Source organism: Lampetra fluviatilis, chromosome 34 (assembly GCF_964198595.1).
Source record: "Lampetra fluviatilis chromosome 34, kcLamFluv1.1, whole genome shotgun sequence".
NCBI classification, from domain to species: Eukaryota; Metazoa; Chordata; class Hyperoartia; order Petromyzontiformes; family Petromyzontidae; genus Lampetra; species Lampetra fluviatilis.
The window spans coordinates 7,518,425-7,536,987 of NC_136308.1; the positions used below are offsets into that span (position 1 = coordinate 7,518,425).

General features: G+C 45.6%; 1 protein-coding gene across 7 annotated transcripts in view; it reads left to right on the forward strand.

The window, feature by feature from the left end:
- LOC144944335 (IQ motif and SEC7 domain-containing protein 1-like) overlaps nt 1-9,750 on the forward strand; it is a 289,601-nt gene extending 279,851 nt beyond the window's left edge. For 5 of the 7 annotated variants that reach the window (XM_078872419.1, XM_078872420.1, XM_078872425.1 and 2 more), the window contains 3 exons: nt 3,758-3,807; nt 4,120-4,858; nt 5,342-9,750. In XM_078872419.1, coding sequence (XP_078728545.1) covers nt 3,758-3,807; nt 4,120-4,858; nt 5,342-5,403 — 851 coding nt within the window. In that variant the 3' untranslated portion in view covers nt 5,404-9,750. The remainder of the gene's footprint in view (nt 1-3,757; nt 3,808-4,119; nt 4,859-5,341) is intronic. The other 2 variants (XM_078872423.1, XM_078872426.1) reach the window with 2 other exon arrangements.
- The last annotated feature ends 8,813 nt before the right edge of the window (nt 9,751-18,563 follow it).

Below are 18,563 nucleotides of genomic sequence, written 5' to 3' on the forward strand. Positions count from 1 at the left end.
CGTTTGTAGTTCCATTCGATGGTAAGTTTTCATACAATGTGTGCAATATTATTAATCGTTTTAAACAAGACTCAAATACTCTGATATTGCACTGTGTTTGAGTTGTATGCCTTCTGGTGTCATCTGGTCCAACACCAATGGAGACTAGGCTCTAAAGAAAGCCATCTCGGGTGTGGACCAATCAACTTCAAGGACAGTGCATATTATCATTATCAAAGTTGCTTCTTTTTCTTTGCTTTTTTGACTACATGTGTTGTGGTTATTGCAAACATGATGCCTTGAATAAAGGTGTCAGTTTTGTACCAGTTTAAAAGGGTAAAAACCTACTACTAAGACTCAAAGTGCGTAAAAAAAAAGCTCAACCATTTGTGCATTTACAAAAAAAACACATCAGGTGGTGACTGATCAACCCCTGTGGCTCGTGGGCGAGATGCCTGATGTTGTCTCCAGGGTGTATTGGGTGCAATACGGGAGAAGCGCGATTGTGTGTGGCTGTATGCGGTGGATATTGAGGATGTTATGGCAATTTCCGACAAGGCATTACTTGGAATGGCATAAAATAAACAATCGTCATCATCAGCCATGGCCAATGCACTGCTGGATGAAGGCTTCCATATGCCATCACCAACCCTGACGATCCTGTGATGTAACAATCCACCCAGCTTCCGCACTTGAGCTGAATAAAATTATAAGACGATTAAATAAACATATTTTTGCAATATGAGCGTCAGATTTTTGATCCTTAATTGAAAATGCACCTTTCTTTTTTCCTTTTTTTTATTAATCACACGTGACACTACGTGCCAACATATTGGTCACATCAAAGTGATGCCCTGTGCTCAAATGAGCATTGAGGTGTAGCTCACATCTTGTTTAATAGCCCTGAGGGAGTGGTGGAAATCCCACATTCTTGCGGGTGGGGAGGGCAGTCTAGTAATAGGTTTTTACCCGTTCAACTGGTACAAAAACTGACACCTTTATACAAGGGATCATGTTTGCAATAACCACAACACAAGCAGTCAAAATGCAAACAAAAGGCATCTTTTGGCGTCATCTGGTCCAACAACAATGGAGACTAGGCTCTAAGAAAAGCTGTATCGCGTGTGGACCAATCAACTTCAAGGACAGTGCATATCATTATCATTATCAGAGTTGTTTCTTTTTGTTTGCATTTTAACTGCTTGTGTTGTGGTTATTGCAAACATGATTCCTTGTATAAAGGTGTCAGTTTTTTGTACCAGTTGAAAGGGTAAACACCTATTACTATATTTTGCCACTGGTAAAGGAGATGTCTCATAGTGGGGGCAGTCTATTCAAACACTGTTGACTTTTCCACAAAGCGGTGCGTACGAATTATATCGACCTCAGAGCGATGATGGGCTGAGACAACTCCAAAACCGAGATTTGAAGTTACAACCGTCCGATTGTTCTAGCGCGGAGTCATCATGCCGAATAATGGTAATAAATAAACACTAAATTGTTATCTGAAACACATTTAATCCAATTCCTCCTGCGTATTGCAGCAGATTCATTCCGAAAAGCATTCCCTGTTTTCTGGAGGAGAATCCCATGGGGTGTGATGAAAAACCCCCCAGGCATGAGCAAAACGCACATTGCCCCGCACATGTGATGAAGAATGGTTCGACAAGGACATTGCAAGTGTCACAACTCCTGCAGCGCCGCTGTGCATCAGCAGTCAAGAGACGCAAATGCAGCCTTGTTGTTTGGCTGGCTGAATGGGGCTGCAAGGGCATTAATTGGTAGCAAGGTGGTCATCGATTGTTCAGTTGAGCATTTCTGGCCTATGGGTGCCTCAGTCTTAAATTTGCAGATGTATTCCCAACGCTGTTAAGCAAGTGAATGTATGAATTCCTTGAATGCCAAGGTACTGCTGGTTTAAATACAATTGCGGTATATCGCCTGTGCCAATTAATATTTTGATATACGATACTTGAAACGGTCGGAATACAATGTTTTTTAGTTGAATTAAATTCGTTTTGCTTGATTTAATGTAAGACAGAACTAGTTACAGCAAAGACAGTTCTCATCAAAGATATCGCTGATGGATTAGACTGGTCCTTAGCAAAGTTTAAAATTAATATAAAACTAAAATGATGGAATGGTTATCATCACTTTCAATAATTAGATCACTAAAAATGTTTAAATAGAAAACAAGATATCTCAAACCGCAAACAGCACGATGAAGAAAGAAGAGATGTGAAAATGAAAAAATGGAAAATTAAAAATATCAGACACCGAACTCTGAAAACCACTCAGGAAAGAGTGAAGGAAATCATTGAGAACATTTTTAAAAAATGCAATAAAATTGTTTTAATCTGAGCATGAAAGCAGAAAAGAGACTTGATGATTGTTAAATATCTTCAGAGTAGCCATTGGATAGAAAGATGGAACCATAATACATAATGGAGACATCATTATAATACTACTGTAGGATTTCTATGCATATCATATACACATGGAAATCGACCATCTTTCATGTGAGGAGGGTGTTCCATTCATCGCACTTGAAGGGGTATCTGCTGCCCTTTCGCAGAGAAATCAGGGACAATTTCCAGACCAGATGGAATAAATATAGACATCGCCAAGGAAGAGGAACCAGCTGTTCGGTGAAAATTAGCAGACCCATCTTTTTTTTTGCTGTATACACATAAATTAAGTGGTTCACTCATATTATTGTCGTACTATTCTCGTCTCGCATGAATGTAAACGGTCATGATGATCGTAGAGAACCAAATAATCATCCAATCAGAGGCCGCAGAGATGCCATAACCCATCCCGATTCATCCATCTCATTACATGATGCCAAAAACCACAGATGGAATACGATTTTTAGAACAAAGGCAAAAAGAGTAAATGTCAGTTTATCCAGTGCAACAAATAAAAAATGCAGAGTTAAGGAAACTAAACGAGGATCAGTAAAATTAGTTAGAATACAATGAGTAAAAGAAAGCTATGAAATGCTGCAGCATGGAAAAATGAATTCCACAAGACGATGCTAATACGCAAGATGTCACAAAGTAAAGATGCACCCCTGCAATTGCTTGCTCACGCCACCGCTATGTGAAGGTCCCTTCACTGGAGGGGCTCTCTAGTGCTCCCTCTAGAGAGCCTCTCTGGAGGGAATGTTTTTTGGCCTACTCTTCGACGCTGGTTAGATGTCTTTAAAGGGGTGGGAGTGCCCACACTTCGTTTATCGAGGTTGGCTACGTGCGGTGCGAAAGAAGTGTGACATACGTGCATACACTTTAAACCCACCACACACAACCTGCCGATCGCCTAACTGCGGTTTACCCGTTTATTCTAATGGGTGGAGAGAGGTGTGGGGATTTAAGAAACTTGCCTGTCCATTGTTTCAACTCCTGCACTGGAGTATGAAACCGGCAACCTCTGCATTGCAAGTCAGGTGCGCTCTCTCTCTCTCTCTCTTGTTCGTCCATCATAGTTGATGATGACCATGGCACGTTTGTCATTTTGTTGGGTTTTGATGAGTGCCTTTAGTGCCATGACTTGCGCAGAGAACTTGGATTTAAGTGAGGGTGATTTGCGCAGCGTCAACCTCACTCTCTCGACCAGCCCCATCTGTACCCAGTGGCAAGACGTAGTCAAGACGACTGGAGATGGTCCTGGTTGCAGTGGAAGGTCCAAAGACCCTTTTTGGTGAAATTTCCTCCGTTACACCACAGCAGAATCCTATGAATGAAATCCATTAAGAGCGAATTCTGTGCTACCTTTTCAGGAAAGCGAGGACGGCATGGAAGTATAAGCACACTTGATGGCCAAGCAGAGGTAAGGACTTAACTGCTCTGCTGAAGTTCAACACATTTCATCCCTAACGTATGCTTGCATGCTGGTAGTTTATGAAGAACTCTGATGACGTTTTAACGTATTGACTGGAAGCATCGATTTTTAAACCATTGTTCGTCACGTCTGTGCATCAAATACATGTATTTTAGCATGGCTTTGACAAGAGACTTCTTCAGGACTGGTGCAGTAATTGGTTAACGTCAGTCATGAAATCTTGATCTGTTATTTTTTTGCCCACGGTCATAAGCGCTGGGCCACCTCTAAGAGTAGTGCAATTGTATTGTTTCGCTGTAGAGCCCTGGAATGAGTAGCCCAACCCCGCCAAGGAAGGCATCAACGACAGACGCGGACAGCCTAACGGCCTCCTCGCACTCCCGCCTGTCCAACTCGTCCTCCTTCCGACTAGGGACCATCTTCGGCTCGCTGCGCGGAAAGTCAGTCTCCCAGTCGAGCCGAGGCCGCTCGGCTTCCCAGCAATCCGAGGCGGCGATGGCCGCGTGCGCGGCGGCGGCGGCCGTCGCCGCCCCGCTCGTAGCGCAACCTCAGCAGCTTTTCGCCGCGTCGCCGGCAGAATCGGCCCAGGCGCCACCGCACAGTCCCCGGTCGGCTCGGGCCGAGCGGCTGCCGCCGCCGTCATCGCATCATCATCAGCAGCAGCAGCATCATCAGCAACAGCAGCGCCAGTACGCTCACAAGGCGGCGCCGCAGCAGCAGCAGCAGGTGCCGCAGGGGACCCACGCCCTCCCGCAGTTGTGCGAGCGATCGTCGGTCCTAGCTAAGGAGGGGGGCGGCGGCTTCGCCCGGGCCGCTGGCTGCTCCTCGCCTTCGCGCGCTAAGCCGCACATTCCCGTAGACGCCGTGCGGGTGCTCCCCCCGCATCCCTTCCCGATCGTCAGCATTGTTGCCGCCACCGCCTCCTCCCTCCCTCCCACTCCCCTCAACTCTGCCGCCGCCGCGGCCGCCACCACCCGGCAGAATCCCGGCTTAGGCCAGCTGCCACCCTTCCCCCTGCCAGCCAACTCCACGCTCCTGGGTACAAACAGCCACTTTCATATTTGTTTCTCACAATGGCAAATGCTCTTATTGCTTACAGGAATGCGCCGTAACCCTTTCCTGCTGATATGGATTAGTTCTCGCCTAAGTGGCTTAGTTTTACCGTGGTTCGAGACAGTGTCAGAGCAAGGGTAATTTCGCGGAGGGCATATAAAAGTTTTACAAAAATGCATGCGCTATGCTCTCCAAAGTACTACATCAGATGCAGAAAATGCAATTTGGTGTAAAGTTACATAATGTAATAAGCTGCAGTTTCATTGCCAATAAACACAATCCTAAAAGCCAGAACATTGTTCTCTTTCAAAAGATTGCTTCTGCACTGTAGTTATTGCCAATTACTGTATTTAAAATGCTCATAATACCACACTGAATTTGTATTGGAGAAAAATGCCCTTTAACTTCTTATGGAATTCTGTGTCAGCCAGTCATGAAACATACTCGTTTATTGTGTTGTATTTCACAGAGTCCTCGAAGGCCAACACTCTACCCAGAATGAAACCACAAGATAAGCTCCCAAAGAGCTAAGAGAGGACTTGGAAGGGCAAGTTGTCTCTGTGTAATCCTCAGCGAGAACCCTGTGCCGGTCGTCAGGCGATCGGGCAGGGGAAAAAAATGGTGCAAGCCAGGCGATGTGCATACACTCACAGCATAGGGACCTGCTTCCGATATCCTCTGCCGTCGACCAAGTTACATCATCGGCTGCCATGCCAGGATGAGCAGTGAGAGCCGCCCGCAAGCGGAGTGACAACATGATGCGCTGTGCATTAGAAGGAACCGGTCTCGAATGGCAAGCGATGTTTGTGTGGCGGCTGCACTCACGGCATCCGTCCTGATATTTTGACGTCGAGGTGCCGTCAATTTGGGTCCAGCGAGGAGGGTGGGGTTGGTGGAGGGGGCAAGAGAGAGCCTGACCGTGAACGACGCCTTTGTTCTTTCCTCAAGCGCACTCCAACGTTCCACTGCCCAAGGCCGGACGCCTCGGTTAAACTCCACTTGGTTGTGGCTGAAGTTAGCGGTGGCAATGATGGCATGTTTGTGTGTGGTTTGATTAACAGCTGGACATTGGCAACCTAAAGGTGCATTCGGTGTTGATACATTCGGGCTCATCAACAAGGAAGCTATACGTCCTGAAAATATATGTTTTGTTAAAAATTTCAACGTCGACAAAAAATTTAACGAATACTTAAATCATTTTAAAGTGGCTGGGAATATTTATATTACAAACGATTTAAAAAAAAACTCTTAATTTAAAAGGTGATCTGATAATATTCTTCAGTTGGAAATTGAACAACAAAAGAGGCGAGAGCTCAGGAAGGTGCAGAAGGTTTATCGAAGGCCAAGGGCTCAAGAAGGGCACTTTATCACGTGCGGTCGTGTCTCACGAAATCTTTGCGTGAGTGCAAACTCGACAGGGACGCACAAATACGTTGTGTGAGGTCAAAGGTCAAAGAGCTAGTGGCTCACACTCAGCCAAGGCAACCTTTTGCATGGTCCTGATATGACCAGAAAATGCTAAAGCATGAGATGAGAGGTCGCGTTTAATGTCTATTGAACTATTACGGTATGTGTTCTAAAGGAAATACAGTATACGGTATCTTACTAAAGAACTTGCATTTGACGTTTCTTTATTCCGGTCTCATTATTCTTTCGAGGACCTTTGTAAACTTTCTCTAGTACAGTGCTGTGTCGTTATTGCATCGGGGTTTATTTTTTGTTCAAATCCATATATTTGAAACACCATCGCACATTTACGGAAGCCCCGCCACATTACCCAACACCCATGACACGAATGTATTCCCCCCTTTGCTGTGATTCGGTCACAAATGAATAACAAGTCCAACGAGGGGGCAGATAAATTTAAAAAAACCCACTGCGGTTATGTTGACAGCCGAACAACGCGAGGTCATCGCGGAAGACATTCGCACAGGGCACACACCGTGGTCGCAACAACAAAAAGCCTTCCCCCCCCCCCCATACATTTGCGTGTACGTTTCCATGCAATTACTTTCCGCGCTGCAGGCAGAGTGTTGATGAAACTGTTTTCTTTCCTCTCCGTCCACTGCTTTCGCTGGGAAGTCAGCAAGATTAATTCAGGTCTGGTACGAGTTCTGGAGAAGACGCAACAACAGCAACAAAAACGATTGCAGTCGATAGCAGATCATGCTCGGCTATCCATGGAGGTTTTTTTTGGGTTAGATCGCGTAAAGATTAGTGTGTCGTTAAACCCGTCGCCACCTGACACAGCTAATTAGTAAGGTTTGTCATGTAAACAAACATGTCAATTTGCGACTAGTTCAGCACACCGGTGTGTTGGCGAGTAAACCCACAACATTTACAAATGCTCAGCTACGTGTCCGAGGCTTAAAATAGCAGACAGTTGTAGGTATGTTGAACTTCTTTCGCACTATAGATAGCCAACCGTGCTAATTGGAGGTGCAGAGAAAGGACAACAAGCTGAACACAAAAAGCAGTTCTAAATTTAAAAAAAAATCTAGATTTAAAAGTACATAGCCCCCAGTGACTTCCTAATATCGGAAGGAAGAGCGTTCCAGACGGCCGCAAAAGCGCATGTGAAAGCGCGCGACGAAGTGACTGTCTTTGTTCGATGGTTTTCCAAAAGCCGCTGCGAGAATGACTGAGGTTAGCGTAATGGTGTGTGTTCTTTGACGAGATCAGCAAGGTATTGTGGTTCATTTGTGGCAAGCACTTTGTGTGTAATGAGTGCGACCTTCCAATGTATTTGTTCGGCAACCGAAAGCCAATGCTTCCGGTTGAAGTTACTTAGCAATGCCTTGGAGGCAGAAAAGGGATGCTAATCTAAACTAATCTCATTGTCACCAACATCATCAGCCGTAGCCAACCCGCTGCTGGATGAAGGCATCCCAAAGCCACTGCCAACCTCTCGCGATCCTGCGATGAAACGATCCATGAACTTGATTTCATCACTCCATCTCCTCAGTGCGCGGACCCTTGGGCGAGTTCCATCCCTTGGCTTGATCATTGTGTGGCACATATTAGTCGTAGCGTGGTTTAAACGCCTGCCTTTGGGAAATTAATCTCTGTTGGTGAAACCGCTCGCTTTGTTTTTTTTTTACTTTGTCGATCTGAAACGTGGCGTGCGTGCAAATGGGGTTATACGCATTTAGCATTGTGCGATGCGTGATAGAGTCCAGCATGGACATCGTTTTGCAACACACGTACCTGACCTAACGGCAAGCGGGCACCCATGGGACTGTGTTCACGTGTGTGAGGCATAATGATGTGGTGCGGTAGTGTAGCGGGTGAGTGCTGCGCTACGAACCCGGCAACGCGAGTTCGATTCCCGCTCACGGCACAACGCCGGTGACGATTGTCTGAATCGGTCCTGAGCCCTCCCCTAGGTCGACTCAGCCTCAATTGAGTACCTGGTGTGGTGTGTAAACATCGCCACTGGGGAGACAAAGGCGGCCGGGCGTGGTGTTGGCCACACGCCCCCTCGTGTGCCGTGCCGGCCTTAATAAGTGCTCGCTAACAGCACTTGCCCCAGCAGCCTGTTAAGGCTATATGGGGGAACTTTGTCTTTGAGGCGTAGAAAGAGAGCTGAAATTCACCACAGTATGCTCTTATAAATCTATTATATCACATCTTCAAAAATCACATTAACGGGCAATTACACTGTCACAGATTCAATGTGTCACGCATACATTTAATGTCAGAGTGGAGCTGATCACATTTGAAATGGTTATACGGAGGGTTATGTATATGATACTGTATGTATGTTGAACTTCTTTCGCACCCTACGTAGCCAACCATGCTAATCGAAGTTGATTGAAGGTTAAAATCAACATAGCAAAGAAATTGCTTTGCAGCATATTCGAAGCACATGGTCCATATCTGATGCATCGCAATCAAAATAAAGTGTATCCTGTTTTAAAGAGGAAATGATTACACAGTTACATTTTAAAGGTAAATACCTACTCAGCTGGCTGAGTAGGGAATTACCTTTTTGAATGGTGATTCTGCCTTGAGCATAAAATAAGCTAATTGAATTGTTTCACGTTTATTTAAGCGTTAGACAGTAGCTAGTCACGTGACGGTAAGGTTTTTTGTTTGTTTACCAAAACTACCAAATACCGTACGGTATTGTGGTGTATGATCTTATTAAATGTTACGCTATTCTAAATCGCCCTGTCCGTTTGCATTTGATCTGAACTAAAAATAAAACACACCTGCCAGTACTCCAGGTGCAATTAATCTCTATTGGATACATCCTATATCATCGGGCAGTGGAAGGCCTCCTATATCATGACTGCAAATGACACATTTCCAGCCATGTTGTGTGTACAGTACCACACGATTGGGATGTGTATAGCGTATTTATGTCTATCATTATTTTCTTGAGTCCAAGAACATCAATTGTTCAACTCGGGACAATTCTATTCTGGCATTTTAATTATCTACACTTTATACATTACACGCCGAGCGGTAACAATCCCCGCACCTTTTCGTGGCAAATGTATTACAACATGAGACCCAAATTGTTGACTGTAAACGTCACACGTCCACTAAGTACAGCAACGATTGTGACAAGCAAAGACACGTCTGTCGAGATAACTTATTTTAAATTAGCAAACATGGCTCACACATAGTTTTTTTCAAGTGGAATATGGAACTTCCAACTACCATGTGGCATTTGGTGTAAATGAAATCAGGATATCTTCAGACTGACTTTTGCCCATAGAAAATAAAGCCCTTTACACTTCCCAAATACCAATCTTGCAAATTCCAATGTTTACCATTCATCAAAATTGTGTTATAATTGTTATTCATGAGGATGAGCGGTGGGCATGTAAAACACGACTGAATGTGTAAAATAAAGTGCGTGAGAATTCATCATCCTGGGTTGTGGAGTTCGAGAATTGCTGGCCCAAACTAAACACGGAACGTACTGCTATAGTTTGGTGCAATGGCCTGGTAGGCTGACCTAAGATATGCAACACCCTGCATAGCTGTGTTGGCAACACCATTGATAATCTTCACAATTCCCTTCTTGCAAAGTAATATTTAGTGATTTATAAAGAGACGGGGGATTCCAAAAACAGTGTCTAAAGCCGAAGTTGACCGTCTGATTTGGTGCTCAATATAAGGGAAGAGGTAACGCGTGGAAATTCTATCGTACAGAGTGCAACAGCCGAACAAAACATAAGCATTTCAAATAAAAGGAGTTTGAATTCACTGAGTTTGCACGTTGCATTTCCAACAACGAACGGGAGCAGTGGGCTTTTTGGAATATTGCAATAATGTGCAAAAACATGAGAAATATGAGCACTTTGTAGATTTAAAAAAACCTAGCAAAAAATGTATAGCTTTGTGATGCTTGTTATATTGTGTGCAATACATAAGAGTATTAAAAACAACACCTTTTTGCATACACAATTGATGCCAGTAGATATTTGTATTAAATGTGTTTTTTCTGTACCACATGGCAAGCATATGTCTGGAATGATGTTTTCTTATATTCAAATGTTCTGTCCACTTGTATTATATATGTATTATTATTTTTGTCAAAGTGTGTGCTATGGTTGGTTATGCGTATAGAAAGACGAAGATGAGCCACATTCAGTGTTATCCCAACCAAAGTTTAATCTGGAACGTTCCAGCTGTGTGAAAGGCCTGTTAAAGGTTGAAGGTAATGTGTTCGAGTTGCTTACACACTTTGTTCTAAAATGACTAAATGGTGATGGAGGACTGCGTAAAACGCCTGTTGAGTGCCACCGACACGAGGTAGGGGTGATTGGTGTGCGCAAATTCAACCACGTCCGCTACGTCCTCACCGAGCCGATTTAATTCCTTCATAGCATTCAGATAATCATACCGTCGTTAAAGAATCATTTCAAACTATTGAAATCTCAATCGAATGCGTACCGATCATGAACTTCAGAAGTGATTAACGTTATTTTGCAATATCAAGTCAATCTGGTGAATATGTACAATGGATGCAAGCTAATGCTTAAACTCATATTTTAAAAAATTCTTGTATTTCTGAAACGATTGAACTTTTTTCACTTCTCTATTGTCCCTTAATTTATTGAGTATCCCAGCCAACAATGGGGCATTCGGTTTTTTGGTTTGTGTAGGCGAGAAATAATTCGAGGGGGGGGGAGGGGTTCCGTTAGTATGCTGCCGTGAAAAATGTCAGTCCCACAGTGCAATACGAGCTCACGTGGCCGGGACCTGATTCTTCGTCAAGCCGGCAAAGTCTTTTGCGTTCGTTTGTTTGTGCCATAGAGAAAAAGACATGCGAGGAGACCCCGTGTGAAGCACATTGGAAAGATTTCGAATGCCGGGACAAAAATGTGTACAGATAAACGTATATATATCTCTAATCTTGTTTTGATATTCCAAATAGCACAAAACGTTACAAGCTGTAATGTACAGTAATCGAATAAATTTACTTATTTAAAACATTCTCTCATCATGTGGTTTTCATTTGTCGGTTCGACTGAATTGTTTTAACATTAGAACACTTTTTTTTAATCTGTGGTGAAGATTATGTAATTACCTATTATTTAATTCAACTCAGTAACTGTGGATATATATTGTATGTATAATACATGATCGTCAATGAAATGTAACCACTATGCAAATATTACCAATTTGGTTCATTAATTAGACGTACAATAATAAACAAGTGTGTGTTAATATTTGTGAAACTATTCATTCCCGTGCTACTTTCCAAGACCAACACGTGATGGTGGCGATTTCCCAGCAACATTATCGAACCTCACAAAAATAATATTCAGGGCCTACCTTGGCTCCTCCCACCCTCAACCAGTATATATACAAATACTGTTTCTTGGAATTTCTCTCACTTGATACAGCTATCGTGCTGTGACGGTTCCACCTGAAGACGGAAGCTTGTGTTGCCTCCGAAACGTCGTGATTTTTATTTTATTTTTATTTTACTTTTATTAATTTTATTTTTTTGCCTACGTGACTTTACCGAAAAAAACCTAAGAATATTATCACACCGGTGGTCAGTCACCTCCCTATCGCTCTTCTATCGTTACTACCACGATCACGGTCCCCGTGAACTTCACTCGATTCCTCCAGCAATGTTGAGGACTCGGTCTATCAGACCGACTGTCTCGCCTCACCCACACTGTGTTCAACCTACCCACTCACTCACACCACCCTGCAATATTTTGCTGTAACATATTCACTTTAAGATGTTTTTTGTTCATGTTTTAGTTTTTTGTTTGTTGCGGTTGCACCCGATTCAAGAGCCGAATTGCTCACAGGGCTACATTTAATAAATGAAACTTGAACTTGAAGGTCACGACAACTCATACAACCGCTCACCTACCCACTCACCCACTCACACCACCCTGCAAGTCACAACTCATCCAACCACTCACCTACCCACTCACTCACACGACCCTGCAGGTCACAACAACTCAGCCAACCGCTCACCTACCCACCCACTCACACCACCCTGCAGGTCACAACAACTCATCCACCCGCTCACCTACCCACCCACTCACACCACCCCGCAGGTCACAACAACTCATCCACCCGCTCACCTACCCACCCACTCACACCACCCCGCAGGTCACAACAACTCAGCCAACCGCTCACCTACCCACTCACCCACGCACACCACCCCGCAGGTCACAACAACTCAGCCACCCGCTCACCTACCCACTCACTCACTCACACCACCCCGCAGGTCACAACAACTCAGCCAACCGCTCACCTACCCACTCACTCACTCACACCACCCTGCAGGTCACAACAACTCAGCCAACCGCTCACCTACCCACTCACCCACTCACACCACCCTGCAGGTCACAACAACTCATCCACCCGCTCACCTACCCACCCACTCACACCACCCTGCAGGTCACAACAACTCAGCCAACCGCTCACCTACCCACTCACCCACTCACACCACCCCGCAGGTCACAACAACTCATCCACCCGCTCACCTACCCACTCACTCACTCACTCACACCACCCCGCAGGTCACAACAACTCAGCCAACCGCTCACCTACCCACTCACCCACTCACACCACCCTGCAGGTCACAACAACTCAGCCAACCGCTCACCTACCCACTCACTCACACCACCCTGCAGGTCACAACAACTCAGCCAACCGCTCACCTACCCACTCACCCACTCACACCACCCTGCAGGTCACAACAACTCATCCACCCGCTCACCTACCCACCCACTCACACCACCCCGCAGGTCACAACAACTCAGCCAACCGCTCACCTACCCACTCACCCACTCACACCACCCTGCAGGTCACAACAACTCAGCCAACCGCTCACCTACCCACTCACCCACTCACACGACCCCGCAGGTCACAACAACTCATCCAACCACTCACCTACCCACTCACTCACTCACACCACCCCGCAGGTCACAACAACTCAGCCAACCGCTCACCTACCCACTCACCTACCCACTCACACCACCCTGCAGGTCACAACAACTCAGCCAACCGCTCACCTACCCACCCACTCACACCACCCTGCAGGTCACAACAACTCAGCCACCCGCTCACCTACCCACCCACTCACACCACCCTGCAAGTCACAACAACTCATCCACCCGCTCATCTACCCACTCACCCACTCACACGACCCCGCAGGTCACAACAACTCATCCAACCACTCACCTACCCACTCACCTACCCACTCACTCACACGACCCTGCAGGTCACAACAACTCATCCAACCACTCACCTACCCACTCACCTACCCACTCACTCACACGACCCTGCAGGTCACAACAACTCATCCAACCACTCACCTACCCACTCACCTACCCACTCACTCACCCCACACTGCATATTTTCACGCGCTGCTTTTATTCCGAGCGCAAGCTATTTCACGTAGACCACAGCGCAATATTCATCACCTTATCTGAATTCTGTAACCTAATGACGTTTATTGGGGCTCCTTGCTTTTTAATTACTCTCCTATGTCATTAGTGAGGCTCTAATTGGGTTGCTATATAATTCCATGTGAAAAGGCATGAATATTATTGATGGAGGTAAGGAAATCAATTTTGCAGTGTGTTCCAAATTCTCCATACACTTCAGTTTAGGTCGACTAAATTACAGATATATATCCAAATGTCTTGCCCTTTGTAATTCCGCTGCTGGATGAGGGCCTCTCCACTCCGTGCAGGCCTTGGAAGTTTGTTTTCTACTCGACTTCATCATGCTGGTCAGCACTCGTTGAAGTCACGTGACTTTACCGAAAGAACCAAGAATATGAATCCCTGCAGTCACGAAAGCTTTAAATCGAAGCAGAAGGGTTTTGTTTAGCACACCCATCTGTCACATGGACAAGCAGCGTGATGCCTCGCAACATCAAATCACTGTGGATATTTAAACATCTGGATGAAACCTGGGAGGTATCCAATGATACATCATTATCATAAATGTGACGGGTAGGCGAAGTAGTAACTAATTCATTCTAGATTTGAAGTTTTCGTGACTGCAAGGATCTTTGGTTCTTTTTGGTTTTTATTTTTTTATTTTTCACATACGTGAGTTTACCGAAAGAACCAAAGAGTAGAGTAACTAATCGGCACGTTTAGTTCACGTGACAACCCTTACGAATTCGCTGTATCCAGTGGTGGTGGGTTAATGACATTGATATTTACGCGATCTCACCCAAAAAAACTTGATTATGAAACGCGAGCCATCTGTTGGAACACTGCTATAACAGTACATAACAAATATACGTCAAATGATATGGAACTATATAGTTAAATGATTAAATTTTCGGTTGAATTGCGAAATTCTGCGACGTTGATAAAATAAGAGACGAACGGAAATGGCATTTGGTTCCCTGGGCCATGAACACCACACCGCGCATGTACAACGTGTGCGCATTTCTAAAATCATTCTGACATGTGATTACTTTTTCATCAGTGCACTCTGAAAAATGATTTCTTAATTATCGATTGCCGATAATGCATTTGTTTACGCAATAGGTCACATTGGGTAAATTACATCACGAGTTTTTATATATAGCGTATACAGAATTGTTTAACAACAACAACAATCACATGCGGAATTTCGGTGACCAAAATGTAATTTTGAGTTATATAATATTTGCACATACGCTGACCATGGTGGTAAACTGAAGTCAAACACATCTGCGGTCGAGACACATGGAATGAGACCATCATGCAGCGGTGGTTTGACAAAGAACTGTATCACTATAAGTTGTTGCATATAAGCTCTGAATATATGCAAATTGTTATACTTACGTAATGTATAATTTTACCTTTTATACATTGTACGGTATTGTAGACAAGGAACACTTACAAATACATATTTTGATCTCAAGTTAACCCTGATTGAGTATGCTAGCTCGGCACAGAAAATAGCTATTTCATTAAATTCGCTCATTCCACATCACAATTTCACATTTGCGGTATTTTCTTACTACCATCTACTTTGAAGAAACAATACATCAAAGCTTTTGTGGAACATGACAAAATTAATTTATGGATTTGCCATATCGGTGGCATCAGGGGACATGCCTTCATTCTCATGCAAGGTTTGTGAGTGATCTGATGCCAGTTTCCCACATATGCCAAACACCTAACTACAACCCTCTCAAACAGACTCTCCAAATCTCTCATCATTACCTCCTCCAGATAATTAGCAACGCTGCTGCTAGATTTCTCTCCAAGACCCATAAACAGACCACCCCCCCCCCCATATTCCAATCCCTCCACCGACTCCCAATCAAATATTGGTTTAATTTCATGCTCGTATTTACTATACTCAGGAATGGACTTACCTCTCCCCTCTCGTCTCACTCTACTCCCCTCCACGCACTCTCCTACCTCTCCCCTCTCATCTCACTCCACTCCCCTCCACGCACTCTCCTGCCTCTCCCCTTTCATCTCACTCTACTCCCCTCCACGCACTCTCCTGCCTCTCCCCTCTCATCTCACTCTACTCCCCTCCACGCACTCTCGTGCCTCTCCCCTCTCTTCTCACTCTACTCCCCTCCACGCACTCTCCTGCCTCTCCCCTCTCATCTCACTCTACTCCCCTCCATTCACTCTCCTACCTCTCCCCTCTCATCTCACTCTACTCCCCACCACGCACTCTCCTACCTCTCCCCTCTCATCTCACTCTACTGCCCTACCTCTCATCTCACTCTACTCCCCTCCACGCACTCTCCTACCTCTCCCCTCTCATCTCGCTCTACTCCCCACCACGCACTCTCCTACCTCTCCCTTCTCATCTCACTCTACTGCCCTACCTCTCATCTCACTCTACTCCCCACCACGCACTCTCCTACCTCTCCCCGCTCATCTCACTCTACTGCCCTACCTCTCATCTCACTCTACTCCCCTCCATTCACTCTCCTACCTCTCCCCTCTCATCTCACTCTACTCCCCACCACGCACTCTCCTACATCTCCCCTCTCATCTCACTCTACTGCCCTACCTCTCATCTCACTCTACTCCCCTCCATTCACTCTCCTACCTCTCCCCGCTCATCTCACTCTACTGCCCTACCTCTCATCTCACTCTACTCCCCTCCATTCACTCTCCTACCTCTCCCCGCTCATCTCACTCTACTGCCCTACCTCTCATCTCACTCTACTCCCCTCCATTCACTCTCCTACTTCTCCCCTCTCATCTCACTCTACTCCCCACCACGCACTCTCCTACCTCTCCCCTCTCATCTCACTCTACTGCCCTACCTCTCATCTCACTCTACTCCCCTCCATTCACTCTCCTACCTCTCCCCTCTCATCTCACTCTACTCCCCACCACGCACTCTCCTACCTCTCCCCTCTCATCTCACTCTACTGCCCTACCTCTCATCTCACTCTACTCCCCTCCATTCACTCTCCTACCTCTCCCCTCTCATTTCGCTCTACTCCCCTCCACGCACTCTCCTACCTCTCCCCTCTCATCTCACTCTAATCCCCTCCACGCGCTCTCCTACCTCTCCCCTCTCATCTCGCTCTACTCCCCACCACGCACTCTCCTACCTCTCCCCGCTCATCTCACTCTACTGCCCTACCTCTCATCTCACTCTACTCCCCTCCATTCACTCTCCTACCTCTCCCCTCTCATCTCACTCTACTCCCCACCACGCACTCTCCTACATCTCCCTTCTCATCTCACTCTACTGCCCTACCTCTCATCTCACTCTACTCCCCTCCATTCACTCTCCTACCTCTCCCCGCTCATCTCACTCTACTGCCCTACCTCTCATCTCACTCTACTCCCCTCCATTCACTCTCCTACCTCTCCCCGCTCATCTCACTCTACTGCCCTACCTCTCATCTCACTCTACTCCCCACCACGCACTCTCCTACCTCTCCCCTCTCATCTCACTCTACTGCCCTACCTCTCATCCCACTCTACTCCCCTCCATTCACTCTCCTACCTCTCCCCTCTCATCTCGCTCTACTCCCCTCCACGCACTCTCCTACCTCTCCCCTCTCATCTCACTCTACTCCCCTCCACGCGCTCTCCTACCTCTCCCCTCTCATCTCACTCTACTCCCCTCCACGCACTCTCCCACCACTCATAGCCAGGAACTCCCCCACCCCCCCCCCCCCCATGGCATCCGTGCTGTCAACTTCCTAGCTCAGCTCAGGTGCAGGCTCCTGGACCAGATGTTCCCTCTGCTTGCAACTGACCGCCTCCTTCTGTGGAAGAACTATTCCCACGACTTCTGGATAACGTCTTGAGATGCACTTGCATTTAAACACTATCATCATCATCATCATCAGCCATGATCAATCCACTGCTGGATGAAGGCCGCCCCAAGCCGTCACTATCTCTCACTGTCTGGGGATGTAAAACTCAACATATCGCCTGCACACGAGCTGATTCATTACTCCATCGCCTCCTTAAAGGTCTTCTTGGACGCTGCACCCATCCAAAGTGCGTTGTCATATTTTGCAGTCTTGGATTGGTCATTCTTAGATCATACAGTTCACATCAGAACATTAATTTCCAGCCTTTTAACTCTTATTACTTACGATTGCATTTCAATTATTGTTGTTATTGCAATGTGATCAATATGCAAATACGACTACTTAAAAATGCCACAAATCAGCTACAAATTGTAATGAAAGAACCCATCCGCTGCATTTGTAACAGCTGCCACACACGCTCAAGGCATGTTTTTAAATCCTTTATATTAAGTTCGCTTGCTTGCTTAGGACCGTGCAAATCTTTAGGTCGTTTTTTAACCCACTTCCCGTGATCCAATCGAGCTGACATTTTGCACACAGACTCGTTGTGCGTGACAATGCATTTTCGTGAAAAAAATTTCCAAAATTTTACACTGTTTAGGGATTTTTTTTTTTATATTTAATTACCAATTGCTTAATGCTGCCAGAGGACGCCCCGATGCCACGCATATAAAGGATTTATAGTGAAAAACTTTGTTTTTACGGGTTTACTTGTTTAATGTCTGCATTGTGTTGGTAACTGTATATAGATCCCCACTGCGTGTTTCAATCAGTTAAATAGTGGCACATGCATGACGACGTAGCTTTGATAATTAGTTGAAATGTTGTTTCTATCAATTACTCTTTGGTTACTGCCCCCCGTTACCCCCTCCCTGGTCACCTTGTAACCCCCCCCCCCTTTCCCCACACAGATCCACTGGTACCCCCCCCCCCCCATCTGAGA